This window comes from Manis javanica, chromosome 4 (genome assembly GCF_040802235.1).
Source record: "Manis javanica isolate MJ-LG chromosome 4, MJ_LKY, whole genome shotgun sequence".
NCBI lineage: Eukaryota > Metazoa > Chordata > Mammalia > Pholidota > Manidae > Manis > Manis javanica.
The window spans coordinates 113964211-113981895 of NC_133159.1; the positions used below are offsets into that span (position 1 = coordinate 113964211).

Below are 17685 nucleotides of genomic sequence, written 5' to 3' on the forward strand. Positions count from 1 at the left end.
CGGGCCGACGGCTGGGGCAGCGGAGCCCGACCGCGAGAGGGCTGCCCAAACTCAGCCGCGCCCGGTCCCGCCGCGGCCTCACGCCGCCACCCCGAGCCCGTCCCCGTCGCCCGGAGGACCCACCCAGCGGCCCAGAGCCTCACCTTGAGCCGAGAGCTGTCGGACACTGTTCACGAACTGCTCCAGGGCAGACGCCATGTTTCCCCCCGGCGGCCCGAGCGGCAAATGCACCTCGCGCGGGAAAACGCAGCCGCTCTGGGAGGAGGGGCCGCGTCGTCCCCCTGCAGGCCCCTAAAAGCGTCTTACATCACTTCCGCCAGTCAAGCACCGCGATATCTTACCTACCGGAGAAAGAGTTTCTGTTTCTATGGAAACATTTCCGCTAGTCGCCGGAGCCGGAAGTTAGCTTTCTGTCCTCTATTCTGTGCACCTGAGACGACCCTCTCTCTGGTTAATGGGGCTGGTGGGCAGCGAGAAAGCTAAACTCATGATCGGGCACAAAATTTCCCGATTCTACTGGGAATTCGGATTTTGTTAGTCATTTTGCTAGGATTTGCCAAATTCTCCAAGTACAGCTTAATTGCTACCTCTTCCGTGAGGCTTTTCTTGTGAAGCAGAAGAATGTAGATTGAGCCAGGTAAGCAGCCTGGGTTCAAATCCTTTTCCAACCGCTTTGTAGCTGTGTGACTTTGGACAATTTACTTGGCCTCTGTAAAAATTCTTATAGTTTAGCACATAAAACTTTTATCTTCGTTCAAGATATATATGTGGAATGAATTGATTTCCCCATCCGGAATCAATCTGTCCCTCCTCCACTTGACTCCGAAAACACTTTGTTCCTCTCCTATAGCCACTCTGTTGTAGAAATTTGTCTGCAGAATCCATACCATATCCATTGTGCTTACCTGGCATGGAGTCCCGTGAGGTCAAGCCTCTGTCTTACTATCTCCGTACCCTTCAGGGCCTACCACAGGATTTGGTGCATAGTAAAAATGAGTAAACAACATGGTTTTAAAATTTCATCCAACGTATGTGTATTGAGCATCTACAAAGTGCTGGGCTGGGTGCTAAGGATACACCAGATTAAAAACAGTCATTATCCTTCTCGCTTGCAGATAATGAACAAAGACCCGCGATAAGTGTAGTGCTCTGACGGAAGCAACAACATTCTGTAAGATCCTGTATAGAGGAAACTGACTTAGCCTGGGAACAACAGAGATGGCTTTCTTGAGGAAATGACACAAGCTGAGCTCTGAAGAAAGAGTAGAAGTTGATAAGGAGAAGAACTTTTTCTAAGTGAGAGGACAGTATGTGCTAAGACCCTGTGTTGGAAGGGAGACTGAGGAACTGACAGGAGGTCATGGTGATTGGAGAGGAGTGGTATGAGATGGGGCTGCAAGGTAGAGAGGGACCATGTCAAGTAAGCTGTTAAAGATACTGGGCTTTTCCCTGAGAAGACTGGGAAGCCACTGAGAGTTTTATGTAAGCAAATAGCATGACTGGATTTACATTTAGAAAAAATTGTCTAGCTTCACAAGAATAACTTCAGAGAGCCATTTACAAAGCTATTGCAATAGTTGACATGAAATATAATAATAGTAATAATTGTACCGTGAAAGGAGAGATAGAAATAAATTGGTGAGTTCAGGACATGGTTAGATGAATGACTTTAGACTTGTACTGTAAGATGAAGATGCCCCTGAATGTTCTGTAATAGCATTTGGTCCTCAATCTTTGATCTTTTGGAACATGTGAGATAGACATTTTGACTTACAGGACACATTTCCATGGATGTAGATGGATTTCAATGAAAGTCAAAAGTGTTGCAGAAAAGTAAAGCATTATAGTAATTCAAAGTAGCCACAGCTACTAATCATATTTTAAATATTTGTTACCTGTTTAGATTGTGGTTCCAAGCTCCAAGGGTGGTTCCCCAACCAGCAGCATCAGTGTTCACTGGGAATTTCTTCGAAATGAAAATTATTGGACCCCACTCTAGATTTACTGCATAAGAAACTCAGGTTGGTGCCCTGAAATCTGACTTTAGCAAGCCCTGAAGGTGATTCTGAGATACACTGAAGTTTGAGAACATCTGGACTGTGTGTGATGCAGAGGAGCCTGGATACCTATTACACTCATTTAAAAACAGCTAACAGTGGTTTCACCCTTCTCTCCCCCACTCAAGAATGAAGTGACTGAAAGAGATGCAGTAACAAGGATAACCAAATGTATTCTAATTTGTATTTTTTAAGCCAGTCATTTGTAAAATCTGGCAATTACTCTAGACACTTTACAACAAACAGTTTCACAGCAGTAGAGATGCTATATTTAATCATCTATTCTTTTATTCTTTGAACACATATTTACTTTGTGTCTAATATGTGTCAAGCCCTGTGCCAGATGCTGGGAGTGTATCTGTGAGCAAGCAGTAAAGTCCTTGCTTCCATAAAGTTCTGGTTTGAGAAGTAGAACAATAAACAAGCACATAAACAAAATAGTTTCAGATAGCTAATACATGCTATGAGGAAAATCACATTATGATGGGGTGTAAGGAGGTCAAGAAATGCTTCTGATACCTGAAGGATGGAAAGGAGCGAGTTAAAAGAGATCTGGGGGACAAGATTTCCAGAGAAAGAGGAACAAGTGTGGTATGTGAAGATCTTAAGACCCAAACAAGCTGGGTGCGTTTCTGGGAAAGGAGAAATGCCAGTGTTGCCAGATATCTTGAATGAGGAGGATCCTGGCATGTCTCAGTTGAGTGCTGCTAATTATAACAATACTGTTGATCTCTTAGATTTGTCCAGCTTTTTCAATTTTCAGATCCCGTAGGTATTTACAAATTTATCACTGAAATATGTTTACCAAGTGAAGTCACTTGAAAGAAAGGAGTAATAGATAATACTGAGGGAGAAAAGAGCAGTGTCAGATACCAGTGTAAACACTTTCCACACACTCTGTTTCTGTTTGGAGATCCAATCAGTTCCAGGAAACCTGACTTGGAGATCTGAGCAGGTGATCTAGTGAAACCACCCTCACATTACTTCACCATCCCCCTCAGGCCATGGTGGGCATATGACTTAGGCTGGTTCCATCAGAGGAAAGCTCAGGACTTTTGTGACTGCTCTTCCCTGCTGGGTTGAGCAAGAAAGTGCACAGTCACAGGGCCTTCTGGTAGCCACCTTGGGGCACTGAGGGGAGCAGGGATTAGGATAAAGCTAATATAGCAAAATACAGAAAACAGAGACAGAAAGAAACCAGCCTTTTGCATTGTTGAGTGACTGAATTCAGTCTCACCTAAGCAATCTTGCCTCTAGACCTTTCAGCCAAAGGATATGAGCCAACAAATTCCCTTTACATTTATGCTTTTATTGTTTAAGTCCTTGTGCTGTTTTCTCTTACTTGTAGCTTCAAGCATTGTGATACAGCATTTAACACCAGTGTCCCCACAACAGTCCTTCAAGGCAGATTTTATGGCGAGAGTCAAAGGACCTATTCACAAATACTCCATTTCTTTTCCTGCCGTCCCACTTTAAAGTTAGGTATGACTATGTGACATCATTTGGCCAACGAAACACAAGTAGAAGTGGCATGTGTCATTCTGGTGTGGTACTTTTAAGTGCCAGTGTGGACTTCCTTCTAGGGTTGGGATAGAGCCTCCATCAGCTTGGGACCCTGACTAGGGTAGGTCAAGCACCCCTTCCCAACCCACACTGGACAGGTAGTTACGTAGCGAGTGACTCCCAAACTTAGAGGCTTGACATTTAAGTTTCAGAAACATTTATCATCTCACAATTTCTGTGGATCAGGCGTAGCTGGGTGCCTGTGCTCAAGTCTCTCAAAGGGATACACTCAAGGCATTGTCCAGGTCTGTGGTCTTATCTGAAGGCTTGACAGGGAAGCCGTTGCCTTCCAAGCTCATTCACATGATTCTCGGAAGGATTCAGCTACTCACAGGTTTCAGGATCTCAGTCACTTGATGGCTGTTGGCTGGGGATTCTCTCAGTTCCTTGCCACCTGGGCTCTCCATGAGGTTGTTGCTTACAACACAGCAGAGAGAGAGAGAGAGTGAGTGACAGAGAGAAAAGAGAAGCAACACTGATATCACAGTCTTTTTGTAACCTGGGTTCAGCTGATACACAAGAGCAGGAATTTTTCAAATGTGAGTCCCAGGAGGCAAGGCTGGCCAGGAGCCAGGTTAAAGGCTGCCTACTACAAAGAGTGAGACATTAATTTTATTAAGTCTCTGAGATTTTGGGGTAGATGATTGCTGCACCTTAACCTAGCCTATCCTTATTTGATACAATTTTTATTTCCAATTGTTCAGAAGAAGAAACTGATGCTCAGAGAGATTTAAGGAGTTGGCCAAAGATACAGCTAGTTACTGGCAGCACTAGGATTCAAACCTATTTCTCTTTGACTCCAAAGCCTGAACTTTTATTCACTGTATATATTGGTTGGGCTAGAAATGCAGGGATGGAAACAGCACTCAATTTCAGTCAGTGGGACAGCTGCAACCCTCCACAGGAGCAAGGATTTACAGACCATGTGAGGTGAGAGGGTGAGAGAAAGGAAACCAGACAGAAACATGCCATACCATCTTGCAATCTGTTTTCCAACAGTTTTCATTTTCTACAATGTAGTGATGTAAATTACTGGCTTCAAAATACCTTATATTCCCAGATTCACTATCTTTCTCCTATCATCTCAGCAGGTCCATGTTTCTATCCACAGCCACGTCAAACTTGTTTCTTGGGAAGATGGACAGAATCAAGGACACTTGAGACCACTCACCTGTTTTCTGGAGGATTTTCCTTCCACTTCTACTTTTTTATTCTTTCAGAGTTAAAAGCCAATTAAAAAAATTTTTTTATTTTGGTATCATTAATATACAATTACATGAGAAACACCGTGGTTACTAGATTCCCCCCATTATCAAGTCCCCACTACATACTGCATTACCGTCACTGTCCATCAGCATAGTAAGATGCTATAGAATCACTACTTGTCTTCTCTGTGCTATACAGCCTTCCCTGTGTACTCCCCCTACATTATGTGTGCTAATTGTAATGCCCCATTTTCCCCCTTATTCCTCCCTTCCCACACCAGTCCCTTTCCCTTTGGTAACTGTTAGTCCATTCTTGGATTCTGTGATTCTGCTGCTGTTTTGTTCCTTCAGTTTTTTCTTTGTTCTTATACTCCACAGATGAGTGAAATCATTTGATACTTGTCTTTCTCTGCCTGGTTTATTTCACTGAACATAATACCCTCTAGCTCTGTCCATGTTGTTGAAAATGGTAGGCTTTGTTTTCTTCTTATGGCTGAATAATATTCCATTGTGTATATGTACCACCTCTTCTTTATCCATTCATCTGCTGATGGACACTTAGGTTGCTTCCATTTCTTGGCTACTGTAAATAAGTGCTGCGATGAACATAGGACTGCGTATGTCTTTTTAAAACTGGGCTCCTGCATTCTTAGGGTAAATTTCTAGGAGGGGAATTCCTGGGTCCTTCCACTTCTACTTTTAAAATTCAAAAAAATATCTGATGCCTCAGATTCCTTCAGACCTACACCAATTCCCATTTTAGGCTGCATCCCAATTGCTCAGAGGTCAGGATTGTACTATTAAGGACTCCAAGTTGCAAGTGACAGAAAGCACAATTTAAACTGGTTTAATTAAAAGGAATTTATCAGTCCATGTCACTGGAAAATTCAAGGGATGAACTGATTGCAGATTTGGGAAAAGTTGAATATGAATAGCAATCTGAACGTCATCTCCATTTCACTCATGTTTTCTCCCTATTTCTTGGGTAAAACTTTTGTTTTTAAATTGAGATGTAATTAACATTCAAAAAATTTCACACAAAGTTTGATAAAAATTTGATAAAAATGGATATGTTTTGACCTATATACATACCTGTGAAACTATCTCCTTAATCAAGGTAGTGAATATATCCATCACCCTGAAAAGTTCCCTTGTGTCATCTTGTAATCTCTCCCCTCCCCACATCCCCAATTCCCTGGAAACCACTGATAGGTTTCCATCACTATAGACTAGTTTTCATTAGAATTTTATATAAACGGAATCATACTGTTTTGACTGGTCTATTTTGCTCACCATAATTAAGACTCATCCATGTTTTGCAATTGTCATTTGTTTGTTCCTTTTTTCTTGCTAAATAGTATTCTGTTATACAGACATATTATAATTTGTTTTTTAGTCATACATTGATAGACACATCTGGGTTGTTTCTACTTTTTGGTTACTATAAATAAAACTTCTGTAACCATTCATGTGCAAATCTTCATAAGAATATATTTCTTTCCTCTTGGGACATAGTCAGGAATAATATAGCTGGATAATAACAGTAGGTGTATATTTAACTTTTTAAGAAACTGCTGAGCTGTTTTCTAAAGTGTTTGAGAAATTTTACATTCCCATCTGAAGTGTATGAGAGTTCCAGTTTCTCCACATCTTTGTCAACATTTGCTATGTTCAGTCTTTTTAATTTTAGCTGTCCTCATGGATGTAAAGTGGTATCTAATTGTGACTTTATTTTACATATCCCTGGTGACTAATGACATTGAACATGTTTTCATGTGCTTATTGGCCTTCTATATGCTTTCTTTAGTGAAATGTCTGTTTAAATAAGTACCACTGTTTTAATGGAAACCTGAAAATTTTTGTATTTGTTGCATCCTGATATGTTATATTTCCTTTTCACTCAGATTAAGATATTTTCTAATTTTTCTTTTGATTCATTCTTTCATCCATGGGTTATTTTTATTTTATTTTGGTATCATTAATCTACAATTACATGAAGAACATTATGATTACTAGGCTCCCCCCTTCACCAAGTCCCCCTGACATACCCCTTCACAGTCACTGTCCATCTGCATAGTAAGATTCTGTAAGATCACTACTTGTCTTCTCTGTGTTGCACAGCTCTCCCTGTGCCCCCCCCACAATATACATGCTAATCATAAGGCATCCTTTCTTTTTCCTCGCCCTTATCCCTCCCTTCCCTCCCATCGTCCCCAGTCCCTTTCCCTTTGGTAACTATTAGTCCATTCTTGGGTTCTGTGATAAACCCAAGCAATAAACATAGGGGTGCATCTGCCTTTTTCAAACTGGAGTGCTGCATTCTTAGGGTAAATTCCTAGAAGTGGAATTCTGGGTCAAATGGTATTTCTATTTTGAGCATTCTGAGGAACCTCCATACTGCTTTCCACAATGGTTGAACTAGTTTACATTCCCACCAGCAGTGTAGGAGGGTTCCCCTTTCTCCACAACCTCATCAACATTTATGGTTGTTTGTCTTTTCAATGATGGCGATCCTTACTGGTGTGAGATGATATCTCATTGTGGTTTTAATTTGCATTTCTCTGATGATTAGCAATGTGGAGCATCTTTTCATGTGCCTGCTGGCCATCTGAATTTCTTCTTTAGAGAACTGTCTATTCAGCTCCTCTGCCCATTTTTTAATTGGATTATTTGCTTTTTGTTTGTTGAGGTGTGTGAGCTCTTTATATATTTTGAATGTCAACCCTTTAGTGGATCTGTCATTTATGAATATATTCTCCCATACTGTAGGGTACCTTTTTGTTCTATTGATTGTGTCCTTTGCTGTACAGAAGCTTTTTAGCTTGATATAGTCCCACTTGTTCATTTTTGCTTTTGTTTCCCTTACCCAGGGAGATATGTTCATGGAGAAGTCACTCATGTTTATGTCCATGAGATTTTTGCCTATGTTTTTTTCTAAGAGTTTTATGGTTTCATGACTTACATTCAAGTCTTTGATCCATTTCGAATTTACTTTTGTGTAAGGGGTTAGACAGTGATCCAGTTTCATTCTCTTACATGTAGCTGTCCAGTTTTGCCAGCACCATCTGTTGAAGAGACTGTCATTTCCCCATTGTATGTCCATGGCTCCTTTATCATATTTTAATTGACCATATATGTTTGGGTTTATGTCTGGAAACTCTATTCAGTTCCACTGGTCTGTGACTCTGTTCTTGTGCCAGTACAAAACTGTCTTGATTACTGTGGCTTTGTAGTAGAGCTTGAAGTTGGAGAGCGAGATCCCCCCCACTTTATTCTTCCTTCTCGGGATTGCTTTGGCTATTTGGGGTCTTTGGTGTTTCCATATGAATTTTTTATCTATTTGTCCCAGTTCATTGAAGAATGCTGTTGGTAATTTGATAGGGATTGCATCAAATCTGTGTATTGTTTTGGGCAGGATGGCCATTTTGACAATATTAATTCTTCCTAGCCAGGAGCATGGGATGAGTTTCCATTTGTTAGTGTCCTTTTTAATTTCTCTTAAGAGTATCTTGTAGTTTTCAGGGATCCCTGGGTTATTTTTAAGTGTGATTTCAGTTTATAAACATTTGGGGATTTTTCAGAGATCTTTGAGTCCTCATTTTCTAATTTAATTCCATTGTGGTCAGAGAATCTACTTTGTAGGACTTGGAACCTTTTAAATGTGTTGAGGTTTATTTATGGCCCTGAATATGGCCTATCTTGGTAAATGTTCCATGTGCGCTGGACAAGAATGCATCTGCTGCCATCGTCACATGGAGTGCTCTGCAGACGTGAGTGAGGTCATGTTGGTTGACAGCATTGTTCAAGTCTTTCACACTTTTTGTCTACTAGTTCTATGAGCTTTTAAGACAGAGAAATTAAAATCTCTGACAGTAATTGTGAATTTGTCTATTTCTCCTTGTAGACTTATATATTTTAAAAGGCTATTTCCTTTTATTTTACCCTTATACTTATTTTCTATACATAATTCACATATCAAAATTCACTATTTTAAAATATATTTAGTGTATTCAGTGGGTTTGAATATATTCACTGTGTTGTGCAACCATCACCACTACTTAATTCCACAGAGTTTCTATCACCCCAAAAAGAAATCCCACACCTATTGGCAGTTAGTCCTAATTCTATCCTCCCTGATAACGACTTCTCTACTTTTTCTGTCTCTATAGATTTGCCTACATACTGCACATTTCATGTAAATGCAATCCTACATTATGTGGTCTTTTGTGACTGGCTTATTTCACTTAGCATAATGTCCTCAAGGTTCATCTATGTTGTAGCCTGTGTCAGAACATCCCTCCTCTTCAAGGCTGAGTAAAATTCCATTGTATGTATATGTTGCATTTTGTTTATCCATTCATCTATTGATGGACACTTGGGTTCTTCCACCTTTTGGTGGTTGTGAATAATGCTGCTATGAACATAGATGTACAAATACCTGTTAAAGCTGCTGCATTCAATTCTTTTTGGTAAATGCCCAGAAATGGAATCGCAGGATTATACAGTAATTCTATTTTTAATTTCTTGATGCATTTCCATACCATTTTCCATAACTTACCATTTTCCATTCCCACCAACCATGCACAAGGGTTTTGATTTCTTTATATCTTCACCAACATTTGCTATTTTCTGTTTTTTATAAAACAATTATAATAGCCATCCTAATGGGTGTGAAGTGGTATTTCATTGATTTGCAATTCCCTAATGATCAGCAATGCTGACCATCTTTTCATGTTCTCATTTGCCATCTATGTATATGTATTCTTTGGAGAAATGTCTATTCCAGTCCTTTGCACATTTTTTTAATGTCACTTGCATTATTTCTGATAAGAAGTCTGCTGTCTTCCTTACCTTTGTTCCTCTGTGGATAATGTGTCTTTATTTTTCTGGCAGCTTTTAAGATTTTCTCTTTATCATTGGTTTTGAGCAATTTGATTATGATGTGTCTCAATTTTCCCAACAATGGGAGCACCAATCATACATAACATAGAAACAATATCAGAATTTACAGCATAGGGTTGGAGTCCCTGTAGTCAGGAAGCAGAATATTTGAAGAGAGGCCCAAACCTTCTAAGTTTGATGATGACTACAAATCCAGATTCAAGAAGCTCAACAAACTCCAAACACAAGAGAGCTGAAGAATACTACATCAGGGTGTATACCCTGCGACTGAAAGTATTAAGGAAATCAGATATGTCAAAAACATGATTCCATAAAGCTGTGTGAATTCATGGTCTCAGCTCCAAGTAATGTGCTATGAAGTATACCCTAAATTGCACACCAGAGGCTTTGGGAATTGAACTATGGGGTAAACCACTTCCCAGGTCTGAGACTGACACACTGGGTAGTAGTACACGTACAAGGCAGACCTGAATTGCACTGTAACAGCTTTGAAAACTGAACTAATGAAGCTATAATCCACAAAAGGCTGGTAGGAAATAGTGAATTGGAGCTAACTGGGTCGATTGCCTTCTAAAACAAAGCAAAACAAACAAAAAAATATCAACATTCTCCACAGGATTTGAGTAAGACCCCGCATCTATAATACAATGTTCAAATGTTCAGGATTCAATCCATAATTACTCAATGTATTAAAGACTCAGATAATGTGAAATTCTCACAAGGGAAAAGACAACCATATGCCAACCAGGACATGACACAGATGTCGGGAATATTAGACAGACTTTAAGACGATCATCACTATGCCCCAAAAAATAAGGTGAGCACCTTCAAACAAATGGGAAGACAGACATTTGCAGCAGAGAAATAGAAGATAGGGAAGAGAACCCCTAGAAATTGTAAAATCAACACAATAACTGAGGGTGGGGGGAATGCTGCATGAGACACACAGAATGGAAATGAGAGAGGAAAGGATTGGTGAGGATGATTGTTCAAACTAAAGAACAGACAGAAAAAAAAATTATAAAACAAGGACCTGTAGAACAATACCAAAAGATCTAACATTCATATCATTAGAATTCCAGGACAGAAGAAAGAGTGCAGTGTAGAAAAAAATTTTTGAAGAAATAATGGTTGAAAACTTCCCAAGTTTTGCAAAAGATTTAGATTTACAGTTTGAAGAAGCTCACCAAACCCCAAGTAGGATGAATTCAAACAAATCCACCACCAGACATATCATAATAAAACCATCAAACACATCAACATAAAAGACAAAAATAAATGTTGTAAACAGCCAAATAATAACAAGGCACTGAATACAGGGGAAGAATGACTAGAATGAGTGCAGACTTCTCACCAGAAAACACGAGGCCAGAAGACATATAGTGAAACAAACTTTTCCAAGCACTGAAAGAAAAGAACTGCCAACATAATTTTTTTTTGTATCATTAACCTACAATTACATGAGGAACATTATGTTTACTAGACTCCCCCCTTCACGAAGTCCTCCCCATATACCCCATTACAGTCACTGTCCATCAGTGTGTAGTAAGATGCTGTAGAATCACTACTTGTCTTCTCTGTGCCAACACAATTTTACATGGAGCAAAAGTATCCTTCAGGAATGAAGGTGAAACAAGGACATGCTCAGAAGAAAGAAAACTTACTAAAATTTCTGAAAGGACTTCCAGTGTTTGTAGATGCAAACTGGGACAACTACAACAGAGACAGGGAAGGTAAATACTTGAGGTGGTAAAATATTTATTCCAACTAGTATGTGAAAAGTTAAATGTGTATTATAATCCTTAAAGTAATCACTAAAAAACTATTCAAAGAGATGTAGTAAAAAAATTTAAGAGATACAGAAAAGGATTAAGGATGGTGGCGTGAGAGGAGAGACAGAGGCTTCCTCCTAAAACCATATACAATTAGAATATATAGTTGGCATAACTAATCCTGAGAGAGCAACAGGAAAGAGGACACATCAGACTGCACACACCTGCAGAAAAGAGCAGACCTCAGCGAACGGGGTAACGTACCAGAGCTGTGGTTCTGCAGGACCCGAGCGCCTCCCCAACCCCAGCTCACCGGCGGGAGGAAGAGAAATGGAGCAGGGAGGGAGTGGAAGGCCTGGGACTGCTGAATACCTAGCTCTGGAGATCTGCTCTGGGAGCACAAACCTACATTTCATGGTGCTTTCATGAGACTGGCACGACTACTGGGTTGGAAAGTTAATACAGGCGGAGTTCCTGGGGAGACTGGGATTCTGGCTGCTTGTGGAAAGCAGGGATCCATATCCAGCTGCTCTGGGACAAAAACTTATACCTGTGTGCCTGGCCCACTGACTCAGGCAGTGGAGACAGGCACAGCAGTCCAGAGGCGGGGAACAGCTCTTTCCTACCCCCAGGCACAAGTACCACTCCCCTGCGACCCCCAACATTGCTTCAGGGGCTGAGCATCTACAGAATAGAGCTTCTGGACACTAGAGGGCGCCAAACACAAACATGAAACGCCAAAGGAACCTTGTCCAGAGTAAAATTATTAATACAACTTCCGAGAAAGATTTAAATGATATGGACCTCGTGACTCTTCCTGAGAGGGAGTTCAAAATAAAAATCAACATGCTAAATGGAGGTACGGAAAGACATCCAAGAACTCAGGAATGAATTCAGGTCAGAGATCCAATCATTGAAGAGCACAATGGAGGGTATTAAAAGCAGGTTGGATACAGTGGAGGAGATGACAAATGAAATTGAAACTAGAGAAGAGAAATACAAAAAGCTGAGGCACAGAGAGAAAAAAGGATCTCTAAGAATGAAAGAATATTGAGAGAACTGTGTGACCAATCTAAATGGAACAATATTCGCATTATAGGGATACCAGAAGAAGAAGAGAGAGAGAAAGGGATAGAAAGTGTCTTTGAGGAGGTAGTTGCTGAAAACTTCCCCAATCTGGGAAAAGAGATAGTCTCTCAGGCCATGGAGATCCACAGAAATACAAAGAATTATTAGAGACTACTATGAAAACCTATATGCTAACAAGCTGGAAAACCAAGAAGAAATGGACAACTTCCTAGAAAAATACAACCTTCCAAGACTGACCAAGGAAGAAACACAAAATCTAAACAAACCAATTACCAAGAAAGGAATTGAAGCGGTAATCAAAAAACTACCCAAGAAGAAAACCCCCAGGCCAGATGGATTTACCTCGGAACTTTATCAGACATACAGAGAAGACATAATACCCATTCTCCCTAAAGTTTTCCAAAAAATAGAAGAGGAGGGAATACTCCCAAACTCATTCTATGAAGCCAACATCACCCTAATACCAAATCCAGGCAAAGATCCCACCAAAAAAGAAAATTACAGACCAATATCCCTGATGAACATACATGCAAAAATACTCAACAAAATATTACCATATCAAATTCAAAAATACATCAAAAGGATCATACACCATGACCAAGTGGGATTCATCCCAGGGATGCAAGGATGGTACAACACTCGAAAATCCATCAACATCATCCACCACATAAACAAAAAGAAAGACAAAAACCACATGACCATCTCCATAGATGCTGAAGTAGCATTTGACAAAATTCAACATCCATTCATGATAAAAACTCAACAAAATGGGTATAGAGGGCAAGTACCTCAACATAATGAAGGCCATATATGATAAACCCACAGCCAACATCATATTGAATAGCGAGAAGCTGAAAGCTTTTCCTCTGCAATCGGGAAACAAGACACGGATGCCCACTCTCCCCACTGTTATTCAACATAGTATTGGGGGTCCTAGCCATAGCAATTAGACAAAACAAAGAAATACAAAGAATCCAAATTGGTAAAGAAGAAGTTAAACTGTCACTATTTGCAGATGACATGATATTGTACATAAAAAACCCTAAAGACTCCACTCCAAAACTACTAGAACTAATATCGGAATTCAACAAAGTTGCATGATACAAAATTAACACACAGAAATCAGTGGCTTTCCTATACACTAACAATGAACTAATAGAAAGAGAAATCAAGAAAACAATTCCATTCACAATTGCATCAAAAAGACTAAAATACTTAGGAATAAACCTAACCAAGGAAGTGAAAGACCTATACCCTGAAAACTATAAGACACTCTTAAGAGAAATTAAAGAGGACACTAACAAATGGAAACTCATCTCATGCTCTTGGCTAGGAAGAATTAATATTGTCAAAATGGCCATCCTGCACAAAGCAATACACAGATTCGATGCAATCCCTATCAAATTACCAACAGCATTCTTCAATGAACTGGAACAAATAGTTAAAAAATTCATATGGAAACACCAAAGACCCCAAATAGCCAAAGCAATCCCGAGAAGGAAGAATAAAGTGGGGGGGATCTTGCTCCCCAACTTCAAGCTCTACTACAAGACAGTTTTGTACTGGCACAAGAACAGAGCCACAGACCAGTGGAACTGAATAGAGATTCCAGACATAAACCCAAACATATATGGTCAATTAAAATATGATAAAGGAGCCATGGACACACAATGGGGAAATGACAGTCTCTTCAACAGATGGTGCTGGCAAAACTGGACAGCTACATGTAAGAGAATGAAACTGGATCACTGTCTAACCCCTTACACAAAAGTAAATTCGAAATGGATCAAAGACTTGAATGTAAGTCATGAAACCATAAAACTCTTAGAAAAAAACATAGGCAAAAATCTCATGGACATAAACATGAGTGACTTCTCCATGAACATATCTCCCTGGGTAAGGGAAACAAAAGCAAAAATGAACAAGTGGGACTATATCAAGCTAAAAAGCTTCTGTACAGCAAAGGACACAATCAATAGAACAAAAAGGTACCCTACAGTATGGGAGAATATATTCATAAATGACAGATCCACTAAAGGGTTGACATTCAAAATATATAAAGAGCTCACACACCTCAACAAACAAAAAGCAAATAATCCAATTAAAAAATGGGCAGAGGAGCTGAATAGACAGTTCTCCAAAGAAGAAATTCAGATGGCCAACAGGCACATGAAAAGATGCTCCACATCGCTAGTCATTAGAGAAATGCAAATTAAAACCACAATGAGATATCACCTCACACCAGTAAGGATTGCCACCATCCAAAAGACAACAACAACAAATGTTGGCGAGGATGTGGAGAAAGGGGAACCCTCCTACGCTGCTGGTGGGAATGTAAATTAGTTCAACCATTGTGGAAAGCAGTATGGAGGTTCCTCAAAAAGCTCAAAATAGAAATACCTATTGACCCAGGAATTCCACTTCTAGGAATTTACCCTAATAATGCAGCAGCCCAGTTTGAAAAAAGGCAGATGCACCCCTATGTTTATCACAGTACTATTTACAAATTCCAAGTGGAAGCAATCTATGTGTCCATCAGTAGATGAATGGATAAAGAAGATGCGGTATATATACACAATGGAATATTATTCAGCTGGAAGAAGAAAACAAATCCTGCCATTTGCAACAACATGGATGGAGCTAGAGGGTATTATGCTCAGTGAAATTAGCCAGGCAGAGAAAGACAAGTACCAAATGATTTCACTCATATGTGGAGTATAAGAGCAAAGGAAAACTGAAGGAACAAAACAGCAGCAGAATCACAGAACCCAAGAATGGACTAACAGTTAGCAAAGGGAAAGGGACTGGGGAGGATGGGTGGGAAGGGAGGGATAAGGGCAGGGAAAAAGAAAGGAGGCATTACGATTAGTATGTATAACATGGGGGTGGCATGCGGAGCGCTGTGCAACACAGAGAAGACAAGTAGTGATTCTACAGCATCTTACTAGGCTGATGGGCAGTGACTGTAATGGGGTTTGTGGGGGGGACTTGGGGTAGGGGGGAGTCTAGTAAACACAATGTTTCTTCATGTAATTGTAGATTAATGATAACAAAATTAATTTTAAGAAAGGTCAAGAGATACTTTAAAAGTACTTGAGAAAATTTAGGGTCCTTATCCAAAGGAAGTCAGGAAATGGAAAACAGGAGTGAAAACAGGAAACAAACAGAAAACAAATAATGAAATAGTAGACATAAACCCAATCATACACATAATTACATCAAATATGAATTATTTAAACACAGCATTTAGAGAAGCGAGACTGCCAGAATAAATTAAAAGTAGATCCAAGTATATGCTTTCTGTAAGAAACTCACATCAAACTAATACAAAGATAAAAAATAAGAGGATATGAAAAGATATGTTGTGCAGGCACTGATCAAAAGAAAGTTGGAGATGGCTGTATTAGCATCAGGTATGATGTAGAGTTGTTCATAGTATTCCCTAATGATTCTTATTATATTTGTAGATTCACAGTGATCCTACAAGGACAATTGACAGAGATGAAGAGGGGCATTGCATAATGATGAAAGAATTGATTCACCAACAGGACATAACAATCTCCAGTGTGTATAAACCTAAGAGAACCTAAAAATATATGGAGCAAAAATTGACAAAAAACTGAAATGGACAAATCCATACTTAGAGTTGGAGACTTTAATATTCCTCTGTGAGTAATTGGTAGCACAAATACATAGAAAATCATGGAAATAACAAAACTGAACACCATCAACAACTGTTTCTAACTGACATATATAGAACACTTCACCCAATAACAGAATACACATTCTTTTCAAGTGCTTATGGAACATTCACCATCATATTATCATATTGGGGGCCATAAAACAAGCCTTAACAAATTAAAAACAGTTGGAGTCATAAAAAGCATGTTCTCTAAACTATGTAATAGAAGAAGACATCAAGAACAAAAAGATAACTGGAAACTCTTCAAATACTTAAACATTAAAGAACACTTCTAAACAGTTTATGGGTCAAAGTAGGAGTCTCAAGGAAAATTACAAAATATTTTGAACAGGATGAAAATTAAAACACAATATTTAAAAATATGTGGGATGCAGCTAAAGCAGTGCTTAGAAGAAATCATGTAGTATTGGAGGCTATATTAGAAAAGAATTATTAAATCAACAATCTAAACTTCCAGGAAAACTACAGACCAATATTCTTCATAAACATAGACACAAAAACCCCTAACAGAATATTAGCAAAATGAATTCAGAAATATATAAAAATGTCATGTACCTTGATTAAGTGGGATTTATCCCAGGAATACATGAGTTGTTCATTGTTTAAAAAGTAATATAATCCATCATATTAACAGCCCAAAGAAGATAAACCATATACTCTCATAAATTGATACATGCAGAAAAAGCATGTAACAGTATTCAACATCCATTCATGATTTAAAAAAAAACCTCTCGGAACAGTAGGCATAGAAAATAATTCCTTAATCTGATAAAAAGTATCTGCAGAAAGCTCACATGATTCTTAGTGGTGAAGACTGAATGCTTTCCCCATAAGATGGGGATAAAGACAAGTATGCCTATTCCCATCATTCCTATTCAACATTATACTGGAAATCTAAGCCAGTACAATAAGGCAAAGAAAAGAAATAAACTCATATAGACTAAAAAGGAATAAATGAAACTGTCCCTATTCACTGATAGCAAAATTGTCTATACAGGAAATCTCAAGAAATCTATGAAACAGCTCCTAAAACTGATGAATTTAGCAAAATTCATTAATTTAAAAATTCATTAATTAAAAATTAGCAGGATACAGGGTCACCATACAAGAATCAATCATATTTCTACATAGTAGCAATGAACACTTGGTAATACAAACATTTTAAATACCAAAAACTGATATACTTTGGTATAAATCTAACAAAATTGTGCAGGGTCTGTATACTGAAAACTGCAGAATGCCAATATAAGAAATCAAGGAAAATTTAGGAGAGACATTGTGTGTTCATGGGTTTAAGTGCAATTCTAATAAAACCCAGCAGGGTTTTTCTTTGCAGGTATAGAGAAGGTCATTTGAAAATTTATATGGAAAGACAATGGAACCAGAATAGTCAA

General features: G+C 38.9%; 1 protein-coding gene and 1 long non-coding RNA gene across 8 annotated transcripts in view; one reads left to right on the forward strand and one right to left on the reverse strand.

Moving 5' to 3' along the window:
* COPS3 (COP9 signalosome subunit 3) overlaps positions 1-300 on the reverse strand; it is a 34100-nt gene extending 33800 nt beyond the window's left edge. For all 4 annotated transcript variants that reach the window (XM_037019618.1, XM_037019616.1, XM_037019617.1 and 1 more), the window contains exon 1: positions 144-300. In XM_037019618.1, coding sequence (XP_036875513.1) covers positions 144-198 — 55 coding nt within the window. In that variant the 5' untranslated portion in view covers positions 199-300. The remainder of the gene's footprint in view (positions 1-143) is intronic.
* Positions 295-17158, forward strand: LOC140849004 (uncharacterized). Of its 4 annotated transcripts, none has more exons than XR_012130416.1 (3): positions 295-637; positions 1904-2021; positions 16056-17158. It is a non-coding gene; the product is annotated as an uncharacterized lncRNA (long non-coding RNA). The 4 variants fall into 4 exon arrangements; XR_012130414.1 differs by lacking the exon at positions 16056-17158 and adding an exon at positions 4709-4870; XR_012130415.1 differs by lacking the exon at positions 16056-17158 and adding an exon at positions 4712-4870.
* Positions 17159-17685: the final 527 nt, after the last annotated feature.